Genomic DNA, 14,263 nt, shown 5'->3' with positions numbered 1-14,263 from the left:
TTGAATCCCATTGATTTAGGACATGTGCCTTGCACACTGGATAGTTTTGAGAAGTAGCAGATCTGCATGTAAAGGCACGGAAAGAAATGAACTGACTCCATTGCACATGGGTGGTGCTTATTTGTGCAGGGGAGAATTCACATGTTCAAGAATCTGTGGTTAAAAGTATCCATCAGAAAACAACGTACTGGAATGTGGCCAGAGTAATCACCAGTGGTTGCGTTCAATTCAAGTGTTCCACCCATCATTTTATTTTTTTTAGCCATGAGGCACGTGACGAAGGGCTCTTTACTTCACTCTGCACTACACAACAGGTTAATAGGCTTCTGCATGGCAGCGGCCTGGACCAGCTTAGCCAACTGCATGCCTTTGTTGAATGGGGCTTTCCTGCGTGCCCCTCACACAGCTGGAGCCTAAATGAACTGGGAAGCTAAGGTCCACTGTTGGAACTACTTGTCTCATGGAAGCAACGTCGTCACAAACAGCATGTCTTTCATATGAAGACAACTGCTATGAAAAATAAGTTTAAGCCTTCTGAGACCTTTTTAGCAAGAAAGGACCTGGATGAAGAACCCAAATGTCAGTATCTACTTCATGAATACTATAAGAAGATGGAATATGTGCCAGGTCTGAAAACAAACTTACAGCTAATTTAGTGTCTTGACAGTTATGTATGCGATGTAGGATTGTAAGGATGTAAAATGTAGTGGAATAGTGTGTGGTCTGCCAATTTGATGCTATATCGGTTGTGACAGACCAAAGAACTGTGAAGGTAGTGCACACTAGAGAATCTCATTTTATCAAAAGGCTATATTATTATTGAGGGAGTTTGAGTATGGAAGAGCATGCTTATGGATACACAGTGGATGAGCTAGAGAAAGACAAGGGATTAGTAAATCATTTGAGTTTATTGGTGGCAGTGATGCAAATAAGGAAACAAAGCTTGAGATAGGCCATTCAGGACACACTAGAATGATTAAAGAGAATACTTATGAACGTTTAGAGGCCATCACTTGACCCAGCAGTGGGACACTTTACTAAGTGATTGTACAGCACGTATGTTGAGTGATAAATCACAAGTGACTGTGCCAAGTTCTGTGAAATGGAGGTTTCAAATCATCCGAGTCAAGTTAGCTTTTTATGTGACCATCCCATTTTAAGTTTGGTCTGCCAAGTTTACCTTTGTCATGCTATTTGGCAAGGCAGAGTAGGATTTTCTGGCAACATAAACATGAAATGTGTTCAACTGCCTGAGTGAGAGAGCTTTCACTAAAGTTCAGACTAGCTGAAACTGTAGAGATTCCCAAGTCAAAGAGACCCTCTCAAAGTCAATCCTCATATCGCCCAATCTCACTTTTGAACATTGATGTAAAAACCCTTGCAAAGATCTAGTAAAATGCCTGATAAAAGGGAACTGCTCTTACATTCGTACAGATCAATCAGGCTTTCCATCTCGTAGGGTTCAAAGACAGAATATACAACATCTCTACAATGCCTTACCAAACCAATTAGAAAGCACCTTAGTACTTTTCTTGGTTGACTTCGAAAAGACTTGATTCGATTGAATGGAATTAACTGTTCACTCTGCTATGTATGACTGCTGAATACTAATCTGTTGGTGTGGATAAGGGTAGGATGGAGGTGTCAGATTCATTCCCCATTAAAAGGGGCATGAAGCAAGTCTACCCACCTTCTTCCTTGTTCATGTTAAAAATGGGGTTCTCTAGTTGGCAGTCGATTTGCACCCTGTCCAAGTAGGGACTCTCACTCTAGTCAGGATAAGGGAGATAACCGCACAGATAACCCCTGTTCACACCCTTGGTAGCTTGGCACTAGCGGTCAGGCTTATCTCAGAAGCAATGTGTAAAGCATTTGCACATAAAACAGTAACAGTTAAAACACTACAAAAGGACACCACACCAGTTTTAGAAAAATAACCAATATTTATCTATATAAAACAAGACCAAATTCGATAAAAAATCCAACATACAGTAATGAAGATATGAATTTTGCAGAAATTACTTACAAATACAGTTCCTTGATCTCGATAGCTCCACCTGGGCTATCACGGCATCGTGATCAACAAAACCAACAATTCATGCCGGCTGTGGTGTCGTAGGCCAGCTACAGTGTTGGGAAGACCCACAAACAGCATCTTGGAATTGCAGGGCATCGTGATCCTCGCAATGAGGTTTGGAGAGCAGCGTCGTTGGCATGGGTTCTGGAGGTCTGTGCGGGGGTCGTCGGGCTCTTGAAGTCACACACGTTGCAGATCTAACTCCGGCTAATGAAGTCAGGAGGGGTAGCGTGGATGGTGTCGTGGCTGCGTGTGAAGCGGGGCAATGCGACGTGCGGTGCCCACAGATCACAGTGCAGCCAGTGGCACCAGACCAGGGCTGCAGTACGAAGCGGGGTAGTGCAAAGTGCCGTGTCACTACGTCACGGTGCAGGCAGTGGTGTCATTGTTGCTGAAGGGCGGTCGTCGGAAGGCCCAAGCCAGTGGTGCGGCGTGGGACGTGCTCCGTGTAGCGTCCACGGGTTGCGGTGCAGGCAGGGACGCCTGGTGATGACATTGGAGTAGATAGTGCTGGACTGGGGCTGCAGTGTGGGACCGGACGGTGCTTCGTGTACCCCACGAGCGGTGTCCACAGGCCACAGTGCAGGCAGCGGTGCAGGTGTCAGCAGGAGCAGCGTCGTCGGGGATGCCTAGGCTGTGGTGTGAGCAAGGCAATGCCAGAGTGCGGGGCCGACAGGTCACAGTGCAAGCAGCGGTTTGGTGGCAGTGTCAGATGGCGGCATTGGTGGGACCAGGGTTGCAGTGAGACTCCGTGAGGGGTCAGCAGTTCATGGAGCAGGCCAGCAGCATCGCAGTGGTTTTCCTTCCTGAACAGCACAAAACACAGTTCCTAGAACTGTAGGCAGATGAAACAAGTATTTGGTGTCCTTGAGACTTCCAACAGAAGGTAAGCTCTGCTCCAAGCCCTTGGAGAACTTTCTCAAGCAGGATACAGAGCAAAGTTCACCCTTTGCTCTCTCAAGGCAGAAACAGCAACTGCAGGCCAACCCAGCAAAGCAACACAGCAAAGGGCAGCCCTTCTTGTCAGAGGTTCCTTTTGATTCCAGAAAGATTCTAAAAGTCTGGGTTTTTGGATCCAATACTTCTACCCCTTTCTGTCTTTGAAGTAAACTTCAAAGGAAAGTCTCTGTTGTGGACAAGATTCTGCCTTGCCCAGGCCTGGCCCCAGACACACTCCAGGGGGTCAGAGACTGCACTGTGTGAGGACAGGCACAGACCTTTCAGGTGTGTTAACTCCTCCCTCCCCACTCTAGCCCAGGAGACTCATCAGGATATGCAGGCTACACCCAGCTCCCTTTGTGTCAGTGTCTAGAGGGAATTCAGAGCAGCCCAACTGTCAGTCTGACCCAGATGTGGAATACACAAGCAGGCAGGCACAGAACGGTTTAAGCAAGAAAATGCCCACTTTCCAAAAGTGGCATTTTCAAACAGACAATTTAAAAACCAACTTTACAAAAAGATGTATTTTTAAATTGTGAGTTCAGTGATCCCAAATTCAATATTTTGATCTGCTCTCAAAGGGAATCTGACTTTAAAAATATTGAAAGGCAGTCCCCATGTTAACCTAGAAAGATAGGCCTTGCAACAGCGAAAACCTTATTTGGCAGTATTTCACTGTTAAAACATGTAAAACATACCAGTAAATGTCAGACCTTCCAGATGCACTGCACCCAGAGCCTACCTTAGCAGTGGGTACCCTTGCCTGGCCGAATTGGCAGTTTAAAACTGCACACCAGGCAGGGCACCTCGGGTGCACATTACTAGGGAGTTACCAGAAAATCAAATATGCCAATCAAGGATAAACCAATCACCAATACAATTTACATAAGGCGCACTTGCACTTTAGCACTGATCAGCAGTGTTAAAGTGCGCAGAGACAATAAACCAGCAAAAACAAATCAGAGAAAATAGGAGGAAGAAGGTGAAAAGTTTGGGAATAACCCTGCGAAAAGGGCCATTTCCAACAGTTCATAACTGTGATCAAAATGTTGACAAAATGGGTAAGAATAGATGAGCTATTAAAAGGGTACCAACTGTGCATAGCAGATCGAATATCCTTGTATGCCGGTGACATAATGGTGTTTACAGAAGACCCTGAGTTGGCTGGCCTGAAAGCCAGTGATATTTTTCTGAGTATTTGTGGAATTCTCCAGGCTTCGCCTTATTAAATCTAAATCAGCAATTTATCCAGTAGGCAACAAGCCAAAAGACCTTACAAGGGGCAAAAGGCTTCATGATTGATTAAGGTGGTATTTACACACCTAAGGGTATGACTTAAGATGAAGGAGCTGCCTGGGAAGAGAATATTTAACCCCAAATTCACAGGTTACAAGGTGAAATAGCTGCTTAGTTCCCCTTATCACTGTCATTGATGGACCATTGAGACATCTTTAAAACGTCTGCCCTGCCAAGACTACTCTATCAGTTACATAACTACCCCTCAGTGATTTCATGCACTTTCTCCATGTGCAAAACATATATACAGAGTGCCTTTACAAGTTCAAGAGTGGCCCAATAGACAAACATGCCATTTTATTAGCTATCTGATTAGCTAATCGAGAGGGTTGGGGGAGCGGGGAGCACTTTTACTTCAATACCGGAGCCTATTTTGTTTCCAGTCCTAGCCTGCCGAAGGGCAGGTGCTTGTCACCTCAGGTGTTTCCATGGGCCTTTCAGCCCTCATGCACCTGTCCGTTAGTGTGCAGGAGAACACTAACCCTCACTAGAGAAACTAGCTGCACTGGTGAAGCCAATGTGACTTACAAGCGCAATCTCTACTAACCAGGCTCTGATGCCACTTTTAGGGACACCATTGGGGAGGAGTGTAACACTTTGTCCACCTCCTCCTACTGCTGCAGTACAAATTCCCATTTGTGTTTTTCAAGAAGCTTAATATTATTTGCCAATTGTTGTGCTTCGGGGGCTTCAAGGAAGAACACTTTATTCTTTCACTAAAATGGTGGCACGCTGACTGGAATACAAAGCCATCTCCATCTGGGATTACAGGGTATAAGAAACAAGCTTAATTAACATCCTCCGCCTTTGTCAAAAGTAATCCCTTTCATTCTACATCGCTACGAAGTAACCTGTGATGCGCTGCGCTTTCTAAAACCACTAACTGAAAAACTATATAACTACTGTATGACAGTGTGTTACTTGCCTTTACAAAGACTGAAGAAACAGGCAGCCTGCTCTTAACTTCATAATTACGTTTTCTGCTGTTTATCTAGCCCGTCAGCCCTATTTCACCTTTTCAGATTAATATTCTTTTTGTTTTTCTGCTTTGAACTGTACGGATGCGAGTTGGCACTGGTAGAACAGTGTCTTGTTGGCTGAAAGCGAATCAGCTTGTTTCTAAATAGTGCTTTTAAAGCTCTTTTGAAGCTGTGATTTAATCAGCCTTCAGTGCATTAGATATCCTGGTGAGATTTTGAAGCAGCCTTTCCAGACCAGCTGGAAATAGTACAAAATAGGGCAGGAAAGTTTGTTAAAATTATATGATGATGGCGTCTGAGAATCACAGATGCACTCATATGGCATAGTAGATGGCAAATAACAAGAAAATAATACCTCCAGACTGCTAGTTAGGGAAAGGACACTGGACACCAAGTCAGCACTGAGTGATCGGCAGCTGTACTTTGGCCCAGCTCCACGCCATAGCATGAATAGAAAGCTGAGCAGGAAGACCTGCAGAGTGAAACCAGACAACACGCTGACCAATAAGAAGGAAGGAAAAGAGAGTGAGGTCAGGCCTACCTAATGGTAAGTAATGGGCAAACTCAAAGCCTGTTTATTTATTTTTATTTTTTATTAATTTACAAGAGATTTCCAAGAAACCTAAACAGTGGGGAAACACTGTTGGGACGGCCTTGAACAGCCTGCAGAAGCATCGGAAGATGCAAGCAACTGTTGTTGTGTTAGGTCGGCCAATGCTAAGGCATCATAAGCAGCCTCTAGGGACTCACTAGGTTGAAGTGCAGCCTATGGAGGAATCTGAACCAAATGGACAATGGTAAACTGCAGTAGGGGGGAATTTTGTGAGTATTTGTTTAGTACAACAAACCTAGCCAGAACATGATCATGGCACAGCCCTGAAAGAACACTTACATCAGTAAATCCATTCCCAGCATGATTGTGGTTAGCTGTGCTGCAATCAACTGGTAATTGAAGCTGCAAGACTGACTGTACGATGAACGTGCTTGGTGTCGCCATCCAACCTTTCTCTGCAGGCAGAGGGGATGGATGGAAGATTTATAAAATGTACTTTCCTTAAAGTTGCTAGGGTAGGTGAGGAATTATAATGCCTTTTTGGGGGGGGATCCCAGCTAATGTCAGGTCCTACACCTCATTAAAATCACCACCAGGGAACCCATGTGCATAGAAAGCCTCTCTACTGTCTTCGGGCTAAAACAGACTTTTAAGCAGTTTGCCATTAAGGAATCTCCACACAACTATCACCCGGCCACTTCTGTCTCTGTAGATGTACGCTTTCATGAATTTAGTTCCCATATTCAAGCCATCTTCCCATTCCTATGTCTCTAACCTTGGATTGTGATGCATGGTAATGCTGCAAGTGATATGACCTAGACTTCAATCTGGGGAGATAAGTAGCTAGTAGATATGCTTCTTGCACCAACATTACATCACCCATCTTGGAGAAAAGGCATTTCAGTAAAGCTTTACTTTAAGATGTGACTACAGCAGTACCAGTAGCCTTCACCTGTATTCTCTTGATAGCAAAACTAAAAAAGGTAGCAGGAACAACCAAGTGGCTCTTGGTAGCACATTGCTACATATAGTAATGGCACACAAAGTATCCAATTAGCTCAGTGACAGAGGAATTTAACCTTGTCAACCGATTTTCCACAGGTGCCATGGGACTTCCCTTGGATAGGTATTTAATATCTTCTTAGGTTACATCTCAGCACCTTCTGGCTGCACCTGCATAACTGATGCGAAGAAGGGCTCACTCAATCACCCATGAGGTTCCTTAGCCAGCCAGGCAATGGCTGAGCAGACTAGGTTGCAGGGGTTGAATACTACGAATAAAAACATCAATAGAATATTGGTCTGCAGACATACATCTGCAATTTTCTAAGATAATGACTGCTGAGAAGATCTTGCTAGCCGGGAATGTAAAGTCTCTAGTCAATGCAAGTGATACTCTGTATCAGACAGGTGTTTTGCATGAATCGTTATACTCCAAGAAAAACATGATTCAAATTGGAGAGCTCTATAACAAAAAATAAGTGAATGAGGGAAAATATTATCAAAAAGAAAATTAAAATACTAGGTGTCTGCTTGTAGGTAAGCACGAATTGTTAGTCCGTCAAAGCAAAAAACAAACAAAAAAAGATTGAAAAGGTAGAGTTGAGTAAGGAGCTGGGTATTGGTTTTTATGTTCAGCCCCTGGTATACGATTGTGTAACGTCCATTACCAAACAGAATGTCAGACGTGCTGGGAAGAAATTGTGGTGAAGTAAGGGTACTTTACAACTGTGAAATATATTGCTGTCTTGTCAGACCTATTCAATTTGAATATAGAAATTAACAATACTTCAACATGGCATAATGTCAATGAAGAGATATAACATTTACATTTTAGAAATAAACGTTAGCATTCCCTACCATCACAGTCTGATCCGGGAAAGCGAGGAGAATACAGAGCCTTTTCCCACCAACATTGCTTTTGTTGGCTTGCACTTACACCTTCCACGGCAACATTTATAACAGGAAACTAAAAGAAAACAAAAACAGAATAAACGCTAACTCATACAAACTGAAAATATGCTGATTGATTGAAAAGGCTAACTGCTGTATTTGAATTAGGACTTTATCATAGCACCGCTTGACTGTGGGTGAATGTCTGCCATTAACAACCCTATATCTGTCTCTGATGCATCTTAATTTACACTTCCATGGTATCATCTACTGTGGTGGACTTGGAGAAGAACAGATATACAGTCAGAACATCATACTATCAACTAGGAGCCTCAGGTTACTGTATGTTTGATAAATATTCAGCTTGTGTGCAGATTCCAGTGGTTGCAGATTCACAACTTTCTCTATGTGTGCACGAACTGACATCTTGATGACAGCAGAGAAGATGGTACTGAGATTTATTTAGCTATTGCCTCAAAATAAATATGGTGGTAAGAGTAGAACTGATTTTTACAGGAAAAACTAAATCTGTTTTGGAACTACACAATAAGCGGCAGGTATTTACAGAGCAAAGGACCCCATTGATATTTTGTGTGTGATAAACAATAATTAAAAATAAGCCTTTATTGTGATATGTTTATTACTCAAGATTCAGTTTGAGATGCTTCAGTCAAAGGAATGAACCTTAAAATCAAAAGTGATGTTTACATTTTTTATTTTATTTTTTTATTTATCAGTGTCCTCATTGGATTGTTGGAGAGATTTGCTAACCAGAATGCTTCATTAGTGGCTAATAAAGAACATCATTTAACAGATAAGTGCAGCTTCATTATATCACACTGGCAATCCTTTCCTTTCAAAGTTGTCTAGATAGTGTTTTCAACACCAGGTAAGAGGTTCAGAACATCGGGATTCCTGGCAAAACAGAACCCTCAAAGTTTGGACAATGGAACGTGCAGACCAAACGAGTGTTCGGGGAGATGGTACCTGGGTAAAGCGCATGACAAGGATGTGAGGCAATCGAGCAGGTAGCTGGCATAAGCTGAACTGCTTCTTTGAATGTACCACAGAGAAGCTTGAAACCTTGGAGGCTGGAGTGGTGCCATATAGTGTCAACAGCATTGTTACCTTGTCCAGTAGGCAAGAACATCGGTTTAATCCCCCCAAGGCTTTTTTTTTAGGTTCAAATTTAGCAGGGAAGCATACTATCAATAGCCTTGTTACCCTATACTGTAGACAAGAACACCAGATTAATTCCCCCAAGCTCCATAAGGTTCCAGGCTTTCAGACCCAAATTCAGCACTGAGCCATTTGAGAAAATTCATACTATGACTGTTGAAGGAAATAACCCAATTGTACTGATTTATAATTGGATATCAAACTGTGTGCTTTGATTCAACAAAAGCCTTTCTTAATTCCAAATTATCGGTCATGTCATATCACTATATGCACCAAATTCAAGCGCAGTTAAATAAAACACTAAGTGCTGTCAACAGGGTTTTAAAGCTCCAGTATACCCTCCCGGGTGATCGTGCACTCCACAAATCTGCATGATATAACAATGCATTTCAGGTTTTTCAGAAAAAGTTTATCCCACCCTTACAATTTAGAAATTTAAATCGATGGAGAAGACAGTATAATAATTAGAAACCATCTTTCTGTCGCTATCAAGGTTTTGAATCCACAAAACAGATAATGCAGTGGCAGCTTTTAGCAAGTCAGTGCCCTCAAAAAACATTCATCATCGATTTGTATTCCTCTCTTCCATAAACTAACCAACTTTCTAAAACTACTTAGTACTTTAATTGTACCGCTTACAAAACAACGAAATTCACACTTTCATTCAATAAACCTCCAAAGTAGCTACTTCCTCTGAACTATCCCACAATATTCCTTAAATCCTATTTCTAAAACCTGAAAACAGCGTTGAAATGTAGGCTTGCTGATGAGACTTCATCCTCTATTTTTATGTTGTTTATGTAAAGCGAATTTGTACTTCCATTAAGCTTTCCATTTTCTCCACAAGGACATTACTTTGCCATTATGTGGGTGAGAAGACCTTTGTACCGTTTTTTTCTGGTGGATACTCTAACTGCAGATTTCTCACCTATAGATTATACCAAAGATTTTTTTCAGCATGCAGCGCCAAGGTAACCTCGGAACTAATGGCTGAAGCTGCACAGAAGTGCACACAAGCACACATTCATCAGTTTCTTTCTTGAAACTACCCATGACCTTGGATACAAAACCAATTATTTGTGCAAGACGCTAATCGTTAAATTGTGACTTTTTTTTAAAATGGGAGAGTCGATTAAAAAGAATGGGGAGAAAGGTAGTGAGGAAGCTGCGGTCAGATACAGTAACTACCAGAAAAGGCGTTACAGAAGGTATGCACCTTCCTCTTGTGATGGATACCTCTAACTATAGGTCCCTCACATGTACAGATACCAAAGCTTTATTTCCCACTGTGGTGGGTCACTAGAGAGACTCAGATCAATACGTCCTCCAGGATTAAACAGCCAAAATGCCCTTCCCAACCGGCTGCCCAGATAATGCTATGGGAATGTGAGCACTGATGTCTACGATGGAGCCTGACAAATATCCAAGACATGCACTCTACATGTCAGTGCAGGGGTAGCAGTCTTGGCACTGGTGGAAGAGGCTTGCAATCCTACTGAAAGCTGCTTCTTGGCAGATCTTTATGAGAGGATTATCCACCTGGCTATGGTTGTCTTCTGCACTGCCTTGCCCTAGAGAACTCCACAGAGAGCTGATCGTCCACTCAATGGTTTTTGGTACAATCAATGTAAGCTTGGCACTTTTTTGGGGTCGAACGATGGATTCTCTCCTCCACTTTCAAGGGGTGAGGTGGACAAAAAAAAAAAAAAAAAAAAACACAATGGAAGTGTGATGGACGGTTCGACATGAAAAAGAGTGTACTTTTGGTAGAAAGGCCTCTCTCGTCTTCAGCACCAATTTGCCTTGAAATAATGTGGTGTATGGCAGCTGAACTGACAGAGCTTCAAGCTCACTCAAGTGACAAGCTGAAGTTATTGCAATAGAAAGTCTTTAGGGTCAGGAGATGCAGAGAACAGCTGCACAATTGCTCAAAAGGGGTGCACATAAGAAAAGTAAGGCCCAAATTAAGGTCCCACTGTGGCATCACAAAGAGCATAGGAGAAAACGTGTGGATTAATACTATGAAGAAAAAAAAAAAAAAACGCATAAGAACAGGTGATATAAAAAAAGATGGTTGGTCCAGTAAACGCAAAAAGGCTGAAAGTGGAGTGCCACACCAATGCACAAATTTATCCCAGCGTAAACAGACTTTGTAGAAGGACACCAGGCTGCAAGGATGACATCCATTTTGGAAAGAAGACTAACTGTAGTCAACTGCTGCTGTTGAATCTCTGCACGAGGAGGGGCAGACTGCACTGGGTCTGGGTGCAAGACCCTGCCCTGATACTGGAGCGGAAGATCCTCCTTAAGCAGCACCCCGATTGGAAGACAGATGCTCAGGCCCACAGGTTCTGATTACCACACTTCCCTGGCCCATTCCAAAGCCAATAGGATGATATGGTCCCAGGCGCTGCTGAGCTTCTTCAGAACTCTGGGAAACAGACAAAGTGGTGGGAAGGCGTACAGCCCTATTCTCTTAGAGAGTGAGAGTGAGAGAGAGACTTCTTGGGAAATGAAGCTGGTGAAAGTTGCCATTGCACATTCTCAGAAGGGGTGAAGAGTGTGAGCCAGGGCTCTTCTTGTTGCTAGAAGACACCTTGCACTACCCTATGGGAGTACCTGTCATTCGTGGTTCTCTATTTATTGTTGGCAGAGTTTATCCTCCCTGGAATTTCAAGATCCTGCTAGGTGGTGCATGATCACGGAAATGCCCTGACAAATCAGCTACTTGTAGAAACACAGGGTCTCCTGTCACAGTGTCAAGGACCCTATTTTGCCCAACTTGTTACAAAACCACACAGCCTTTGTGTTTTCCATGACAACCTTAACCAGCCTCCTCTTGATGAGTAGTAGGAAGGCTTTCAACACTAAGCAAATGGCCAGCCACAGCAATAAGTTTATGTTGAGGCAAGTCTTCACCTTTCCCAGCATCGAGGTGTATGTCACCTCAGTCGGATCTTGGTAGGGTAAGGAGAGTGGTCTGACACTGGTCGAACTGTGGTTGAGGAGCCACTACTTCAGATCTTTTGCAGTCTACTCCAAAACATGGACAGAATCTGACAGGTTCCCTTGGTGGCGGGCCTACTGAGAGTTCAGATGCCATTGTAAAATCTCATATGTACTATCACGACAAGCAGGATGTAGGAGGACAATAGTCCAAGACACCTCAGGGGTACCCTCAATGAGACCCAGAACAGAGGCTAAAATATCAGGATCACAGGCCAAATGTCCTGGACTCTGATCTGGACAGAAGTCTCAGAAGCACACCCTATCTAGGACGGCCGAGATGAATGGAAGCCTCTGCAAAGGATTCAGGTGTGACTTTGGCACACTGACAATGAACTTCAACAATTTCAGGAGGTTTACTGTCAACTGGAAGAGGCCTACACCGGACTGTGGCATTCTCGCCTTCAACAGGCAATCATCGATGTAAGGGAAGACTGGTACACCCGACCTCCAAAGGCATGCTTTGGCAGCATATGAATCTATGTAACGTTTTTGGTCTTATCCAAGTAGAACTTGATGCACCTCTTGATGTCCAAAGAGTGAAGAGCCCTCTTGGCTGGTGTTGTCGGGTTCAGGAAGAACGTTTTTAAAATCAAAGGCTTTTTGATGTGAAAATCTGATGGGTTTTCAGGGACAAACTTAGGGTTTGTGTGAAGGACTATCCTGTAATTTTAAATTAGAGGAATGGCTCTTAAATAGTGTAAGGAAATGCCTCCTTGGCATGGTTACCCCCTGACTTTTTGCCTTTGCTGATGCTATGTTTTGAATTGAAAGTGTGCTGAGGCCTGCTAACCAGGCCCCAGCACCAGTGTTCTTTCCCTAACCTGTACATTTGTATCCACAATTGGCACACCCTGGCATCCAGATAAGTCCCTTGTAAATGGTACCCCAGGTACCAAGGGCCCTGATGCCAAGGAAGGTCTCTAAGGGCTGCAGCATGTCTTATGCCACCCTGGAGACCCCTCACTCAGCACAGACACACTGCTTGCCAGCTTGTGTGTGCTGGTGAGAACAAAACGAGTAAGTCGACATGGCACTCCCCTCAGGGTGCCATGCCAGCCTCTCACTGCCTATGCAGGTATAGATAAGTCACCCCTCTAGCAGGCCTTACAGCCCTAAGGCAGGGTGCACTATACCATAGGTGAGGGCACCAGTGCATGAGCACTGTGCCCCTACAGTGTCTAAGCAATACCTTAGACATTGTAAGTGCAGGGTAGCCATAAGAGTATATGGTCTGGGAGTCTGTTTTACACGAACTCCACAGCACCATAATGGCTACACTGAAAACTGGGAAGTTTGGTATCAAACTTCTCAGCACAATAAATGCACACTGATGCCAGTGTACATTTTATTGTAAAATACACCCCAGAGGGCACCTTAGAGGTGCCCCCTGAAACCTTAACCAACTATCTGTGTAGGCTGACTGGTTCCAGCAGCCTGCCACAACCGAGACATGTTGCTGGCCCCATGGGGAGAGTGCCTTTGTCACTCTGAGGCCAGTAACAAAGCCTGCACTGGGTGAAGATGCTAACACCTCCCCCAGGCAGGAGCTGTCACACCTGGCGGTGAGCCTCAAAGGCTCACCCCTTTGTGCCAACACCGCAGGACACTCCAGCTAGTGGAGTTGCCCGCCCCCTCCGGCCACGGCCCCCACTTTTGGCGGCAAGGCCGGAGAAAATAATGAGAATAACAAGGAGGAGTCACTGGCCAGTCAGGACAGCCCCTAAGGTGTCCTGAGCTGAAGTGACTCTAGCTTTTAGAAATCCTACATCTTGCAGATGGAGGATTTCCCAATAGGATTAGGGATGTGACCCCCCCTCCCCTTGGGAGGAGGCACAAAGAGGGTGTACCCACCCTCAGGGCTAGTAGCCATTGGCTACTAACCCCCCCAGACCTAAACACGCCCTTAAATTTATTATTTAAGGGCTCCCCTGAACCTAAGAATTTAGATTCCTGAAACTACCAGAAGAAGAAGACTGCTGAGCTGAAAAACCCCTGCAGAGGAAGAACAGAAGACACCAACTGCTTTGGCCCCAGACTTACCGGCCTATCTCCTGCCTTCCAAAGAAACCTGCTCCAGCGACGCTTTCCAAGGGACCAGCGACCTCTGACTCCTCTGAGGACTGCCCTGCTTCAAGAAAGACAAGAAACTCCAGAGGACAGCGGCACTGCTCCAAAAGAACTGCAACTTTGCTTCAAGGAGCAGATTTAAAGACCCCTGCAACTCCCCGCAAGAAGCGTGAGACTTGCAACACTGCACCCGGCGACCCCGACTCGACTGGTGGAGAACCAACACCTCAGGGAGGACCCTCCGGCGACTCCGAGACTGTGAGTAACCAA

At 44.3% G+C, this 14,263-nt stretch overlaps 1 protein-coding gene across 2 annotated transcripts in view; it reads right to left on the bottom strand.

The window, feature by feature from the left end:
- KIAA0232 (KIAA0232 ortholog) overlaps positions 1-14,263 on the bottom strand; it is a 398,715-nt gene that overhangs the window by 123,333 nt on the left and 261,119 nt on the right. For both annotated transcript variants that reach the window (XM_069203179.1, XM_069203181.1), the window contains exon 7: positions 7,706-7,814. In XM_069203179.1, the coding sequence (XP_069059280.1) occupies positions 7,706-7,814 (109 nt within the window). The remainder of the gene's footprint in view (positions 1-7,705; positions 7,815-14,263) is intronic.

Source organism: Pleurodeles waltl, chromosome 1_2 (genome assembly GCF_031143425.1).
Source record: "Pleurodeles waltl isolate 20211129_DDA chromosome 1_2, aPleWal1.hap1.20221129, whole genome shotgun sequence".
In the NCBI taxonomy this organism is placed as follows: domain Eukaryota; kingdom Metazoa; phylum Chordata; class Amphibia; order Caudata; family Salamandridae; genus Pleurodeles; species Pleurodeles waltl.
Note: the sequence above shows the minus strand (reverse complement) of the source record. Positions and strands in the feature narration are given on the sequence as shown.